Source organism: Sceloporus occidentalis, unplaced genomic scaffold, assembly GCF_023333645.1.
Source record: "Sceloporus occidentalis isolate IW3139 unplaced genomic scaffold, rSceOcc1.0.p SCAF_5, whole genome shotgun sequence".
NCBI classification, from domain to species: Eukaryota; Metazoa; Chordata; class Lepidosauria; order Squamata; family Phrynosomatidae; genus Sceloporus; species Sceloporus occidentalis.
The window spans coordinates 12,090,433-12,104,331 of record NW_028316985.1 but is presented as its reverse complement, the minus strand read 5'-3'; the positions used below and the strand labels follow the sequence as shown (position 1 = coordinate 12,104,331).

General features: G+C 40.5%; 1 protein-coding gene across 7 annotated transcripts in view; it reads left to right on the top strand.

Moving 5' to 3' along the window:
• Positions 1 to 13,899, top strand: part of SOX5 (SRY-box transcription factor 5) — a 454,554-nt gene that overhangs the window by 99,760 nt on the left and 340,895 nt on the right. For 6 of the 7 annotated variants that reach the window (XM_089527613.1, XM_089527612.1, XM_089527609.1 and 3 more), the window contains exon 3: positions 10,684 to 10,894. In XM_089527613.1, coding sequence (XP_089383739.1) covers positions 10,684 to 10,894 — 211 coding nt within the window. Of the gene's footprint in view, positions 1 to 6,654; positions 6,960 to 10,683; positions 10,895 to 13,899 lie in introns of those variants that run through there. The other variant, XM_089527614.1, reaches the window with a different exon arrangement.

The window sequence follows — 13,899 nt, the reverse complement described above, 5'->3', positions numbered from 1 at the left end:
TCACCATAAGTCGGGAATGACTTGAAGGCACACAATACACACAGGGGTCTTCTGAAAGATATTGGACATATGTTTCCACTGACTTAGCTAGCTAGGGCTCATGGAAGTTGCCACCCAACATCATCCAGAAAGCCATATCTTCTCCAGCTTTGATGTTTATATTGAGAAGACAATAAGGGCAAGAAAGTCAATGAAAGGTTGTTTAGTGAATGACAGCATATATCACTTTGTGAGTTAAAGATGGGGGTTTGTCAGCCCCAAGCTATTTGAAGGACTGTATTTTTCCCAATGAGCCTACTGAAGCTTTAAGATCTGCAGGGGAAACACTTCTCTCTGTCCAAATGCCTTCACAGGCATGGTTGGTGGGATCACAGAAGAAGGCCTTATCCATGGCTGTTCCTGCACTTTGCAACTCCCTTCCAGAAGAAGTTGGGCATGGGCACCTTCTTCTTTTGGTGACAGGTTAATACCTTTCTGTCCCAGCAAGTTTTTATAAAATGATTTTAACAAAACTGTATTTTATGGTTATGTAGTATATGGCACACTTGTTAACCGAACAGCTGAAACCCTTGAAACTGATGGCACAGTCATGAAACTGGTTTCTTATTAACTTTGTCAAGTCAGCTTTGACATATGGTGACCTTATGTTTGAAATACCTTCAGGCTGCCCTATTATCAACAGCTCTGCTCAGGTCCTACATACTCAGGGCCATGGCTTCCTTGATTGGGTCTATCCATCTGTAATGTATTTTCCCCTCTTTTCCTAAGGAATTCTATCTTCCCAGCATTGTTGTCTTTTCTAGTGAGTCATATCTTGTCATGATATGTCCAGAGTACACCAGTCTCATCTTGGCTTCCAAAGAGAGAGTTAAAATTTGATATGCTCTAGGACACATTGATTTGTTTGTTTTTTAAGCACTCTGTAGTATCCACAGAACTCTTCTCTAGTGGCCCATTTCAAATGAATTGATTTTCTTCTTATCAGCTTTCTTCATTGCCCAGGTTTCACAACCATAAAAGGAATTGGAGATATAATGGGATGAACAATCTTAACTTTAGTATTCAATGATATATTTTCAAACTTCACGATCGTGTCTAGTTCATTCATAGTACCCTTCCAAGTCTTAGCCTTTTTTCTTTTAATTTTAATTTTAATTTATGACTGAGTCAAGGTATGGAAAATCTTGAACTGTTTCAAGGTCTCTTTTGTATGCTTTAAAAATATGTAAATAATCTGTGGCGGGTTACACACCGCCATTAAAGTACGCGCGGAGCGCATACTAGAGTTAGAGAGGTGCAGTGCTTCTGCACCTCCCTAACCCTAATACGTGCTCTGCGCGTAAAAAATGACGGCGGCCGTTCCAGACAGCCACCGCCATGAGGACGTCACGGCTGTGCCACCTCTATACGGGGCGGCGCGGACGTGACGTCCTCACTCCGCGCCAGGGCACCTAGTGCGCCCTTAGTGCGGACCAGGAAGGAACTCCATTTTGGAGCTCCTTCCTGATTTGCAGCGCCGCTTTGCGTCGCTGGGCGCAGCCTTCAGACAGCTGTGCCCAGCGAAGCAAGGGAGAAAGGGGCCAAGCGGCCCCTTTCTCCTCCTCCCCGCCGCCGCGGGGTGTCCTTGGGGCTTGAAGCCCCAAGGACACCCCTTTTCAGGCTGCGGGGAAGCGGCGTTTTGCCGCTTCCCCGCAGCCTGAAAAGCGGCGGATCGGGGCCTCAGCCACTGCCTTTCTGGCAGCTTAGGCCCCGATACACCGGGGAAAGGGGCGGGTACCGCCTGTGATCAATATTTTTGTTTTCTTAATCTTCAACTGTAAACCTGCCTTTGCACTTTCTTCCTCGACTTTCCTCAGTAATCGTTCTGAGTCTGCTATTTTCTACTAATAGTATAGTGTCATCTGCATATCTTAAATTGTTGATGTTCCATCCATCAGTTGTCATGTCTCCTTCCTCCAAGTCTAGTCCAGCTTCCCATATTATATATTCAGCATGCAAGTTAAACAGATAGGGTAGTAAAATGTAGTCTTGCCAGATGCCCTTGCTAATTGGAAACATTTCCATTTTTCTGTATTTTGTACTGATGGTAGCCTTTTGTCCTGAGTCCAGGTTATACATCAGGGCAGTCAAATGTTGTTGACAAGCAATCCAAAACTTTTCCTGATGTACAAAATCAAAGGTTTTGATATAATTTATAAATTACAGACTGATTTTCTTCTAAAATTATTTGGTGCACTTCATTTTCCATCATGTGTTTGCAATATGATCCTCTGTGCCTCTTCCTTTCCTGAATCCTCCTTTGACTTCTGGCATTTCCCACTCCATATATGATAAAAGTCTTTGTTGTAGAATTTAGAGTGTCACTTTGCCTGTGTAGGATATCACTGCAATATTTCTATGGTTATTGCAACCCCTGGTGTCCCCTTTCTTGAGGATTGGTATGTATATTTCAGCTTTGTATTACTTTGAAGTGATTTGCAAACAGCTTACAAATAAATTGCCTAAAACAAACCAGTGTACGTTTTCATGTATATTAGGGAGGTAAATCTTAAACTATTCAATTTTCAAATATAGGAACAAATACTTTGAAAACTTTTCTCCATTCTTTGTGAGTTTTTGTGCATTAGTGATGATTTTTCACACTTCACATCTTTGTGAAAAATTTGACCAAAAACTTGGGTTTTACATTTTAAAAAAACCCTGTGAATTTTATGCAAAGGATGCTGCTCTCAGGCAATAGTTTGATAAAACAAAGGGAAATGAATTTCTTGTTCCTGTTATTCAAAATAAACTGTTATGTAGAGTAATATTTTTTCAACAGAAATATCAAGGATAGCAAAGGGGCCCTTTTGTTTTTTACTTTTTAAGTATTTACACCACCCATAAAAATGCTGATGACAACCTGGCAATGCCTGATCACATCTGATGTTGGAAACAAAGCATGGTGGGACTGGTTAGTACTTGGATGGAAGACCAGTCGGTAATCCCTGGGAATCTCCAGGCAAGGCTAGTAAAGAATCTCGTCTTAAATCCTGAAGAGCAGCAGCTGATCAAAGGTTACAGTGGCTGCTGACACTCTGCAAAATTAACACAGTTTGACACCACTTTAATTGTCATGGCTCAGTGCTATGGAATTCTGGGATCTATAGTTTGTTGTATTATATTTTATTATTATTTTTATTTTAGTATTTAGTATTATTGAAATTTAGTGTTTGGTATTATATTTAATATTTTACTGTTTATTCAAACTGGTAATATTTGATATAAAAGAACTCTCTGAAAGAGAAGGCTAAATATCTCACAGAACTATAAACCTCAGAATTCTAGAGCAATGAGCTATGACAAACTACACTAATTCTGCAGTCTAGATGCAGCCAAAGGATTTGTGTAAGACAGCCTTCTGTGTTGATAGCCGTATATTCTGGAAACACTTCCTCCAGAAAATTATATGGGTTATATATGCAAAATTGCTGCTTTTGTGCAAAACAGCAAATCTGTACAAAAATGTGAACCCCCCCCCCCCAAAAAAAAACCCTGCATGTATTTTCTGTGCAGAATAATTTCCCAAAATATTATGGGGTGTGTGAATTCTAGAGAGGAACTGCTCAGGAATATCCATTTTCCCCACAATCAGAGAGAAAACTATGGCGGGATACACACCGCCATTTAGTACGTATAGAATACGTACTAGGGTTAGGAAGGGGCGGTGCTTCCGCACCCCCCTAACCCTAGTACGTATTCTATACGTACAAGATGGCGGCGCCCCTTTCACATGGGCGCCGCCATCTTTGCGTATCGGACGCTGAGCGTCCGTACGCGTCGCGCCGCTTGTGACGTAGCGAGCGCGCCCCTGGCGCCTCGCTACGTCGCAAACGCGACGGTAAAAGAAGCTCCATTTTGGAGCTTCTTTTTCGGTCCGCACGGGAGTCGGGCCGTCTGAAGGCTCCGGCTCCCCCGCGGACCTACTGGCGGCGGCGGCAGACCGCCGCAAATCGGCGGTCTGTACCCCGCCACAGGGAATTATTTGTCTTAACATGTGACTACAAAGTAATCAAAGATTTTCATAACTACCATGTTGCCACATGCAACTACTTCTTGTCCTGTGCAGCCATCTCTGTGCATCCTGCAGGAGTTAGAGTACACATGACATATATGAATTGATTGCATATGCATCAGTTTAGCTAAACACTTAATTCAACAATAGATGGAATATTTATTTATTTATTTCTAAGATTTATGTCCCGTCTTTCTCCCACAATAGGACTCAAGACAGTTTACAATAATTTAAGAAACAGAAGTACAAAAGTTTTAAAAAGATTTTAAAATGTTGATATTAAAACACAAGTTAAGCAGGCAATTCTAATACATTCAATTTCACTGGTCATCATTATAACTCAAAAACCAGTTCTGTATGCACATTTACATCCCCTCCCCTTCAATGGAGACCTCCCGGCTTGCATCTGCAAACCTGCCAGTCCATATATTATTGTCTTCAGAAGGGTAGTTGTATTCATAGCTTTCTGACTTGTAATTACCTAGATACAGGCAGCTGGATCAGCTCAGGTCAATTCAGGGCTCAGTTTGTTGGTGGGAGGGTGATGGGAAGGCAGCAAAGGAGAAAAAGGCTTGTACTAATGTCATTGTGGTTCCTGGACTATAATTTGTGGTCTAAAATGTGTTTGCTGGTGGTCTTTATAGAGGAAGTTTATTTGCTGTTTCCAGCTTAAATCCAAAGTTGCAGCATTGATGATATGGGATTATACTGAATTTGAATTTCAAGGTACCTCTGCAATTTTTTCACATAAAACAAAACATTAAAAACTAAAAAAGACAAAAAAAAACCTATTAGGAGAACAGAACTTATCTTACATGGTGTGTTTAACGCTGTTGTTTTACACTTCAGACTATGAAAAGTAATATCACCAAATGACCACTGACCTTGATCTAATGGGCAACTGGGTGGACAATTCCAGTAGCCCCTCACCACTGGTGATGCTGGGAAGGGACATGACACTTGTGGTCCAACAACATCTGGAGGGCTAGACATTGCCCATCCCAATCTACATACAGTGAGCCCTCCCCTCCATTTCAGATCCCTCCATGTAAGGGGAAATCTGTGTGTGAAGGATTCAAATCCATGGAAACCCTTACAGGATGGCAATGGCAAACTCCCTCTAAAGAAACTCCCCAAGAAAACCTTAAGATAGGGTCATCATATGTCAGAAATGACTTGAGGGTACACAGCAACAATAATAACAACAACATACTGAGGATGGAGCAAACTTGTTTTCTGTTGCTTTGGAGACTACTTTGTCATGGAATCAAATTATGGGAAATGGGATTCAATATAAAGATTAGAAAGAATTTCCTGACAGTAAGAGCTGTTCCTCAGTGGAACATGCTTCCTTGGAGAGTGGTGGAGTCTCCTTCTTTGGAGATTTTTCAACAGAGGTTGGATGGCCATCTGCTGAGGAGGGAGCAAGCTTGTTTCTGCTGTTCCAGAGACTAGGACCCGGAGCAATGGATGCAAGCTCCAGGAAAAGAGATTCCACCTCAACATTACAAGAAACATCCTGACAGTAAAGGCTGTCTGACAGTGGAACACACTCCCTTGGAGTATAGTGGAGTCTCCCTCCTTGGAGGTCTTTAAACAGAGGCTGGATGGACATCTGTTGGGGATGCTTTGTTTTAGACTTCCTGCATGGGAGTGGATTGGACTGGATGGCCCTTGTGGTCTCTTCCAACTCTATGATTCTATAATTTGGTTGTGTCTTCCTGCATGACAAGAGATTGGATTGAATGGTCCTTGGTGTCTCTTCCAGGTTTATGATTCTATAAACCTTTCACCAGGGATGGTGAAAATATGGCCCAAAACACACTGCAGAAATAATCCAGTTTGAGACCAGTTTAATTGCTCTGGCTCAGTGCTAGGGAATCCTTTGAATTTTAGTTTCTTGTGGCATCAGAGCTCCCTTGACAGAGAAGGCCAAATGTCTCACAAAACTACAGGGCCCAGAATTTTTAAGCATTCAGCCAGGGCAGTTAAAGTGGTGTCAAATTGGATTATTTCTGCAGTGTGTTTTGGACCTATGGCACCAACAGCAGATTCACAAGAGTTCATACAAAGAACTCGCTTCACACCTTCTTTTCACCACAAGTGAAGAGAGGTACAGTTCATCAAGTGTAGCTCAGCAGTGAACTGAATGATGCCAGGGGACATCATGGGTGGATATCTTCTTGAAGAAAAATAGGTATGCTTCTGCCTCAAATAAAAATAGCATAAAAACATTTATTTCAAAGTCTTTAACATTTCATCCATTGTTCCCATCTGCCTGAATTTACTTTTTGGCTTAGGGAAGGTGGCTGAGGGATGAGTGTCAGTGTGAGTCAGTGTATGATATGAAGTTCTAGCTACATAGAAAAGGGAAAAAATACTATCAAAATCTTTCTGAGTAATATCCAACCTGTTCTTGAGAAATGATATTTTAGTAATACTTTATAAAGCAAAAAGGAGCAAGTACTTTTATAAAGACAAATGTGACATACACACACAGAGAGAGAGAGAGAGGGGGGGGGAATGGAATAAAGACTTTAAACTGGGCAGGGAAGGAGGGGATGGGAACACTAGGTTAACTTGGGAGGAGGGGAGAGAAAATGTCCGGGATGAGGATAAGGTCTATTGTCCAGTGACGTGACTTTACCTGTCAATCACAAAGGTGACAAGGGGGCTAGATTAAGCAAAGCTTCATCAAGATTAACAAAGGAAGATTATTGACCTCATCGCGAAAGGGCAGAAGCCTGTTTTATCATTAAACCTTGGAAGTGGAATGTTCCATCATTGATAGAAAATCTGTTTGGCAATGAGAACAGCAACTTTGTCCGTCATTATCACTGGATGGACTCCGAACACACAATTCTTTTATTCTTAATATGGAGGGGCTAGAAGCTGAGGTGGGAAGGTAAGGATCTGAGTGATTTCTGTACTGTTCTTCGAAGTGAAGAAACAAGAAACTATAGCAGGTCCTAGGGTAAGTACAATGCCAGTTTGCAAGAGGGTTTGGAGAAGGGCTTTCTTTTTTTCCGTTTTTTTTTTTTAAAAGAAGCTGTTACTTTTTTGAGTTTAATGCTCCTGGACTGCATTGGATTTGCACGAGATTTGCAAAGCAAACTCGCTGTGCATGGAAACAACTACTAACCTCATAAAACTATTAGAAGGATTAACATAGTCAAAGGCTGAAATGTAATCAAACTTGAACAGGTGAATGGATTCCTAGTAGAGAGCAATATTCCAGAAAGCAGGTGACAGGGAGCAGGCACGGAGATAGCACTGAGTTTGCTACTGGGATAGTAACTGTTGTTTACTAGAATTCATATGTGTCTTGAACCTTAAAAAACATTCTAGTTTTTTTCACAGAGTCTCTCATAGAAGATTCAGTTGGGGATAATATAAATATTGATATGCTTTTCTTTTAATATTTGGTCTCTACTAAGGATCCACCCCCTTGCAAATAGAGAATACAACCCCATTTGTCAAGAGCTCCCTCAAAAGAGTAGATTGAATTTAAATCTTTGCCTCTTTGGATAGATGTTTAAAAGCCTTTGAATAATTTTTCAGTACACTGATTAATTTTATTAATTAGTCTGTAATAACTATGACCCCCAGTTCTTACATACATCAAGATGATAGTTCCTATTTTTGTGATGGGCACCAGAGAAAGAGTTGAGACAATTTGTTTGTATGTGCTGCATGTGATTGAACTACCCTGCTTGCAAGTCCAAATGTTGTCTAAATATTAAATATTTAGGAAAAGCCAACAGGTTAATATAACATATGCTTCCATACAGGGGGGCAAAAGTCTGGGCTCTCCCTACTGCTACAGGCTTCTGCAGGTTTTCCATCATTTTGCTGTTAAGCATTTATTTAAGAGACTTGTTTTGTTCTGATGCAAACTTACACTGTTGTTTAGTTAGCATACAGTCTTGAGGCTTGCTAAGATCCAAATGAGATTTTGAGATGTACTGTGCGATGTTGGTCTTCTCAGGCCCTATACTACTTATTTGAATGCTTCCTGAGTTCAAAAACCACTTCACTTTTAGAAAGCTAGCATGAGAAGGGGAAGGATTCTACCCCAATGTTCTTCCCATTGTTCTAGTTTTGTAGGGTTTTTATTTATTCATTTTTAGGAAAATTCAAGTATATAATTCCCCTATATGCATTGTGTTGTGGTTCAGTAAGGATTATGTCATAAATGTTGTGGTTCAGTAAAGGCTATGCCACTTGCTTTTTTTTTTTTTTTTAATTTGGATGTGTAGAACAATTCTTTGCTGACCAAAGCTACTTGATAACTTGAAAGTCTGTATGTCACAATATGTTGGCAAGAAAACAACAACATGCTACTATTGATATTAGCAATTATGTTGTGGTCAAAGGAGTATTATTTATTTATCACACTCAACACCGAATGTGTTGACTAGAAATTGTTGTTGTTATTGTTGTATACCTTCAAGTAATTTCAAACTTATGGCCACCCTAACACGACTCAATCATGGGAGTTTTGTGGCAAGTTCTGTTCATAGATGGTTTGCCATTACCTTCCTTTGAGTCTGAGAGAGTGTGAGTTGCCCATATACACCCAACAATGAGTTTCCACAGCCGAGCAGGGTTTTGAACCCCAGTCTCCTGAAGTCCCAGGTATAATTTGCAATGCAGGAATAAAGCAGTTTCCCACCACTATAAGTGGCATGGCTCAATGCTATCGGATTCTGGGATTTGTAGTTTGTGATCTATGTAGCCTTCTGTGTCAGAGAGCTTTGGTACAAGGACAACATCATTTCTACATCAATAAAAACGACAACAAATGAAACAAAGACAAGGGCAGAGGGTTTCCCCTCCAAATTGCTACTATGAACACTTTAGGGATGGAAAGAACTGGACTTAAGGTACTTATTCTGCACAAAATTGTAACTTTTAAAAAATTATTTTTCTACTCGGAAACTGTTCTGGCCCAGCAGATACTCGAACTTCCAGCAAATGTATGCTTTATGGAAATGTATAGATATGTGTGAGTAAACAGAATAACGCTTAGGTCCATCTCTAAATGCATTTCAAAGTTTCAGAGACAGTTTGTTTCTAACCATCATGTGCAATATGCAGGATGCACTTCTGATTACCAGCTGAACAAGGGTGAAGGCCCTGTGACCTATGCTGGGATAGGAATCTGGCAGGTCTGTTAAGTAACAGTACTACCATGTGCCAGGGCAGCTGGCAGATCCTTTCTCATGGAGGTGGCACCTCCACTCTCAGTTCTATGGGCACTCCTTAGAAGAGCCACCCAGAATCTTATTCTTGGATTGCTTCTGGAGCAATCCAAGTACAATCTGGAGCAATTATGGGTAGAGCAGTTGTAAAACAGGAGAGTAGATCTGCATCCCCAGCAAGAAATCTACCAGCCTCACTTGCCATGTTTAGGAGAAAGCAATCCTACAGTGTCCTTAAAAATCAACCACAAAAAGGGATGAACTTAAAAAGGGATACAGTTGTGTGAATCTTCAGAGATTAGTGTACACTAAACGCATGAGAGATTCCTGCAGCAGTTTAAAGACTTAAACATCTTATGGCATAGCTTTTTGTGGGTGAGCCTTCATCTTCAGATCCATGTAAAGTCTTTCAACACAATTATAGCCCAACAACAGAAGAAACAGTTTAAGATACACAAACAACATGAAACTAAAAGACAAAGGAGGAGGAAGAGAGAGAAAGAAATAAAGACCTAAACGTGAAGGAGGGGGAGGTGGATGATGTTTGAAATATCAGAAGGTGTGAAGAAGGCTGGTTTCATCAGGACAGAACAGAAAGTGGCTATTAAGAGTCAAATCCATTAAAATAGGTGAGAATATTCTTGGTGACTTTAATGAGAGCCAGATCTCACCTTTGCTGGAGAAAGATGTGTGCTTATGTCATTGGGTTTGCCATTTGCAAGCATCATTAGGACCACTCTTGTTCCAGAGGCTTTGTCTTTAAAAGAGTGTTTTAAAAAAAACGTAAAAGAGAGATGAAAGTGGAGTGGGTGGGGAGAGGGAATAAATTAGAAAGATCTGATCAGATCCATGGAGAAAAGATAGTTACTTAAACCATGTATTGGGAAGGGGAGAGGATGAGGCCATTGTAGTATGGCATATCCTAATATTAAGCACTTTTAAAGGGGGGGCAGGAAATTAATAGTGCTTTGTCAAAACAAAGAAGAAGAAGAAGAAGAAGGGTTTTTAAAAGTCCCCAAAGGTTGGACATAAAAAGCTGTAAAAGAGCAAACAATTAATGGTAATCCATAATGTTGTTATTGGAAAACCTGTGAACATTAACTGTTCTCATTTGGAGGAAAAATATATATAATGTTTCTCTCCAGAGCGCTAATCTTTTCTCACTTCAGCCTGTAATCTTAGTTTATCCTTGATGGAAAGGCTTTGTTCTCTGTGTTTTTGAAGCAATACTTCTTTTTCTTCTTCCTCTTCTTTCTCCCCCCCCCCCCCCGCCCCAATTAAATAAAGATTTTGACAGAGGAACAATCAGCAATGAACTCAAATGAACAAAGGATTGTTATTTCTTCTTTTCTTTGTGTACACATGTCATTACACACACACACACACACTGAAGAGGTGTTTCATTTGGTCTTATTTCTCTTTCAGGAAGTTGATGGCAATAAAGTGATGTCTTCATTTGCCCCACACAACTCATCTACCTCACCCTCGAAGGCAGAAGAAGGTGGGCGTCAAAGTGGAGAATCCTTCTCCAGTACAGCCCTGGGTACTCCTGAGAGACGCAAAGGCAGTCTAGCAGATGTTGTGGACACGCTAAAACAGAGGAAAATGGAGGAGCTCATCAAAAATGAACCAGAAGGTAAGGCTTTACAAATAAGAAGAATTGTTCTTCAATTTCCTATCGGTTGACACCTCGAGACACCGAAGCATATTATATTGCAATGAGCGCTGAAGCACCTGCTGAGTCTTCCCCTCAACTAGTGCTTGTGTTCACAGGTCAACCTAAACCACCATTTAATGCTATAAGGGTGAGACACAGTGACCCCCATTCTCATGCACTCATACCTCTTCTTTCCTCCTCAATCACAGTTGTGTAGATCAGAATCTCTGTTTCTGTTTTTCTTTAACTGTAGCTTGTAGTGTGTCACCCAAACCATAAACTGTGCTTAATCTTAAACAAATTGTTCACCCAAAAAAGGCAACTTCATAATCCTTGATCTGAAGTTTGCTTGTTTAATCCAACAGCTGTGAACATTAATCATGGTTTGTTCAAGTTCCTATGACACAACAAGTTGTGATTAAAAGCTTGCAAACTCTGGCCATGCCAGAGAAAGAGAAGGAAGGGAGATATTTGGACCAAGTTTTGTCTACAGCAGTACTTCTCAGGCTATCTGACCTGGGGAAATGGCAATTATTTTTCCCCAGTGTGCCAAGGACCAGAATCATATTTGTGGCCGTTGTCTACCGTTTCTTTGTTTCTTGAAAGTTTTCCAGGGATCAGCATCAAACTGGCATGGGGCCCAGGGACTAGCACTTCAAGTAGCACTGCTTCACAACACCTCCCTGTAACAGTAAGCCATGCTTTAGTATGAAAATTAATCCATAGTCTTATTAATAGTTTGGGGTTTTTTTTAAGATTACAACTCCTAGAAACACCAAACTAGAATGGCCATGAGCCATCTCATGAGAGAATTTGGGGAGTTGTGATCCAAAATGGTAACATTTCCAAGTTATGGTTTATTTGTCTTTCAGATATGCAAACAAACATAACCTTATTCATGTGAAAATGCTGTCTTCTTTCCCTACCACACTAACTTCAATTGTAAAAAGAAGTTGTTCATTATTTTCCCCCACATTGTTGATGTTTTCAGTAGCCTGCTCAGGTACCTCAAGAGGGTTTAGTCAAGTCATATTTCTTAGACTCCTGTTCCTGATTTTGGTGTTGGACTGTTTGAAAGTTCTCAAAGCAGTCTGGTTTTTTTAAAGTCAACTGAGGCACGTTACAGACCACCCAGAAGGGGCAGTCTTGCACCGCTGCTGGTTGCTCCACGAGGGAGCCGCAGCAGCCAAACCGCGCAGCTCCCTCGTGGAGCAAAAAGAAGCCCCAAAATGGCGCTTCTTTCTGCGGCACGGATATGATGCCGCGAGGCGCCAATGGCGCACTCGCAGTGTCATATGCGCTGTGCAATGTGCATACATAAAGATTGCGGCCCCATGTGGAAAGGCGGGATATAAATAAATAAATATGCGGCCTTTAATAAGGAGACTTGAGATAATAGGCTTAGTCACTGCGTTTCCCTGCATTCTTTGAATTAAACTTGCTTTGAATCAAATCTTCTTTGACACCATGTTATATAGTGATAAACTCAGATCAACTAAACTGATTTTTAAATTAAAGTTTTTCTTAACAGAATTTTAAGTAGAGAATATTACTAATAACTAGTTAGTTTTTAATTTTTAATACCTGTTATTAACCGACCTACTCTTCCCATACCTCTGCCACTTTTGCCATCTGCTATGGTTTTGTGCAGCTTTCCTCGTTTATAAAGACAGTTTACTGTTTTATCAATTGTTAAGGTCCTGGGAGATCTGATTATGCTGGCTTGGGGGAATTAGAGTGATGTAACAGTGACTTTTCAAGTTCTGGGTGTATAGAGATGGATCCAGGCACTGAAGAAGACCTTTGAGGAGCTCCACAGGGTAGATAGAGATGATGTAATGAAGTCTTAAACACAACAGAATTCTTATATCCCCATTCACTGTCTAATCACTGCAAAAGGCTCACCCCATAAGAAAAATTACAAGGAGTTAAAAGAGATAGTGTGTCATTATGACACCATTATGACTTAAGATTTTGTATTTTTCTTCTCCACTGAGGACTTTTTGGGGAGAGATGCCAGCTTTAGGTGCTTGGATTTCTCTAACCTGGCTTTCCTGATTTGATATGTACCTAAATGTCTCCTCCTCCTCCTTGTTATCGTTATCATCATCATCATCATCATCATCATCATCATCATCATCATCTGAGAAACCTATCAATTTCTCATTAGGCTCATTCAGGGATTGTGAGATATCCTAGGGATAAGATCATGTCTCAGTTCAATCCAATTATTATCCTCAAGTAATGGAAATCCACTGAATCAAAGTCTCCACTGATTCAATCCACTGTACATAGTTGGGACTTCACAATTACATTTAGATCAGGAAACTTCATGATGGGAACAGTATCTGGGAAAGGTCTTTATAGGCTCTCCATAGGTTCCAGTCAGTCCTATATACTGTGGAACAATTGGGTGTTTGAGCCTTTTGTTTGGCTTGGTTATTCTTTGAATGTGGCCTTGCTTTGCCCTGTGACATTTTGATAACCTCTCTGCTTTTCAATAAGAAACTGTGGTGGTGTATTGTTCATCTCACCCTTTTCTCATTCTTGATTTTCTAGACATGGCACATGGAAAGTAAGGCAAATGTTGTCGGAGGAACCAACATCTTACTGTTGTGAGAAAACTGCATGGCAGTTGTGAGAAAATGAGTTTAGAGAAACTGTAGCTCCATTACAATGGATGATGGATTGTGAATTAAACAAAAATAGAGCTGTAAATAGTTTAGAATTTTTCACACCATTGTTAACAGCAGTCCAGCTCCATCCCTTGTAAAGTTTGGCTGAGATCCAACTGTATCTGTCAGCTGTATGGACCATCCAATTTTGTTCAGAAGAAAACTAATCACCATGGTGATTGGAGCAATGGCAACTGCTTCCTGCCCACATCCTCTTGGGTTATTAGTGTTGTCAAAATTGTTGGGGGAAAGTTCTTAACAATGGAGCAAAGTTTTAAGAGAGAGGAGGCCAAGTACTATACTTTAGCT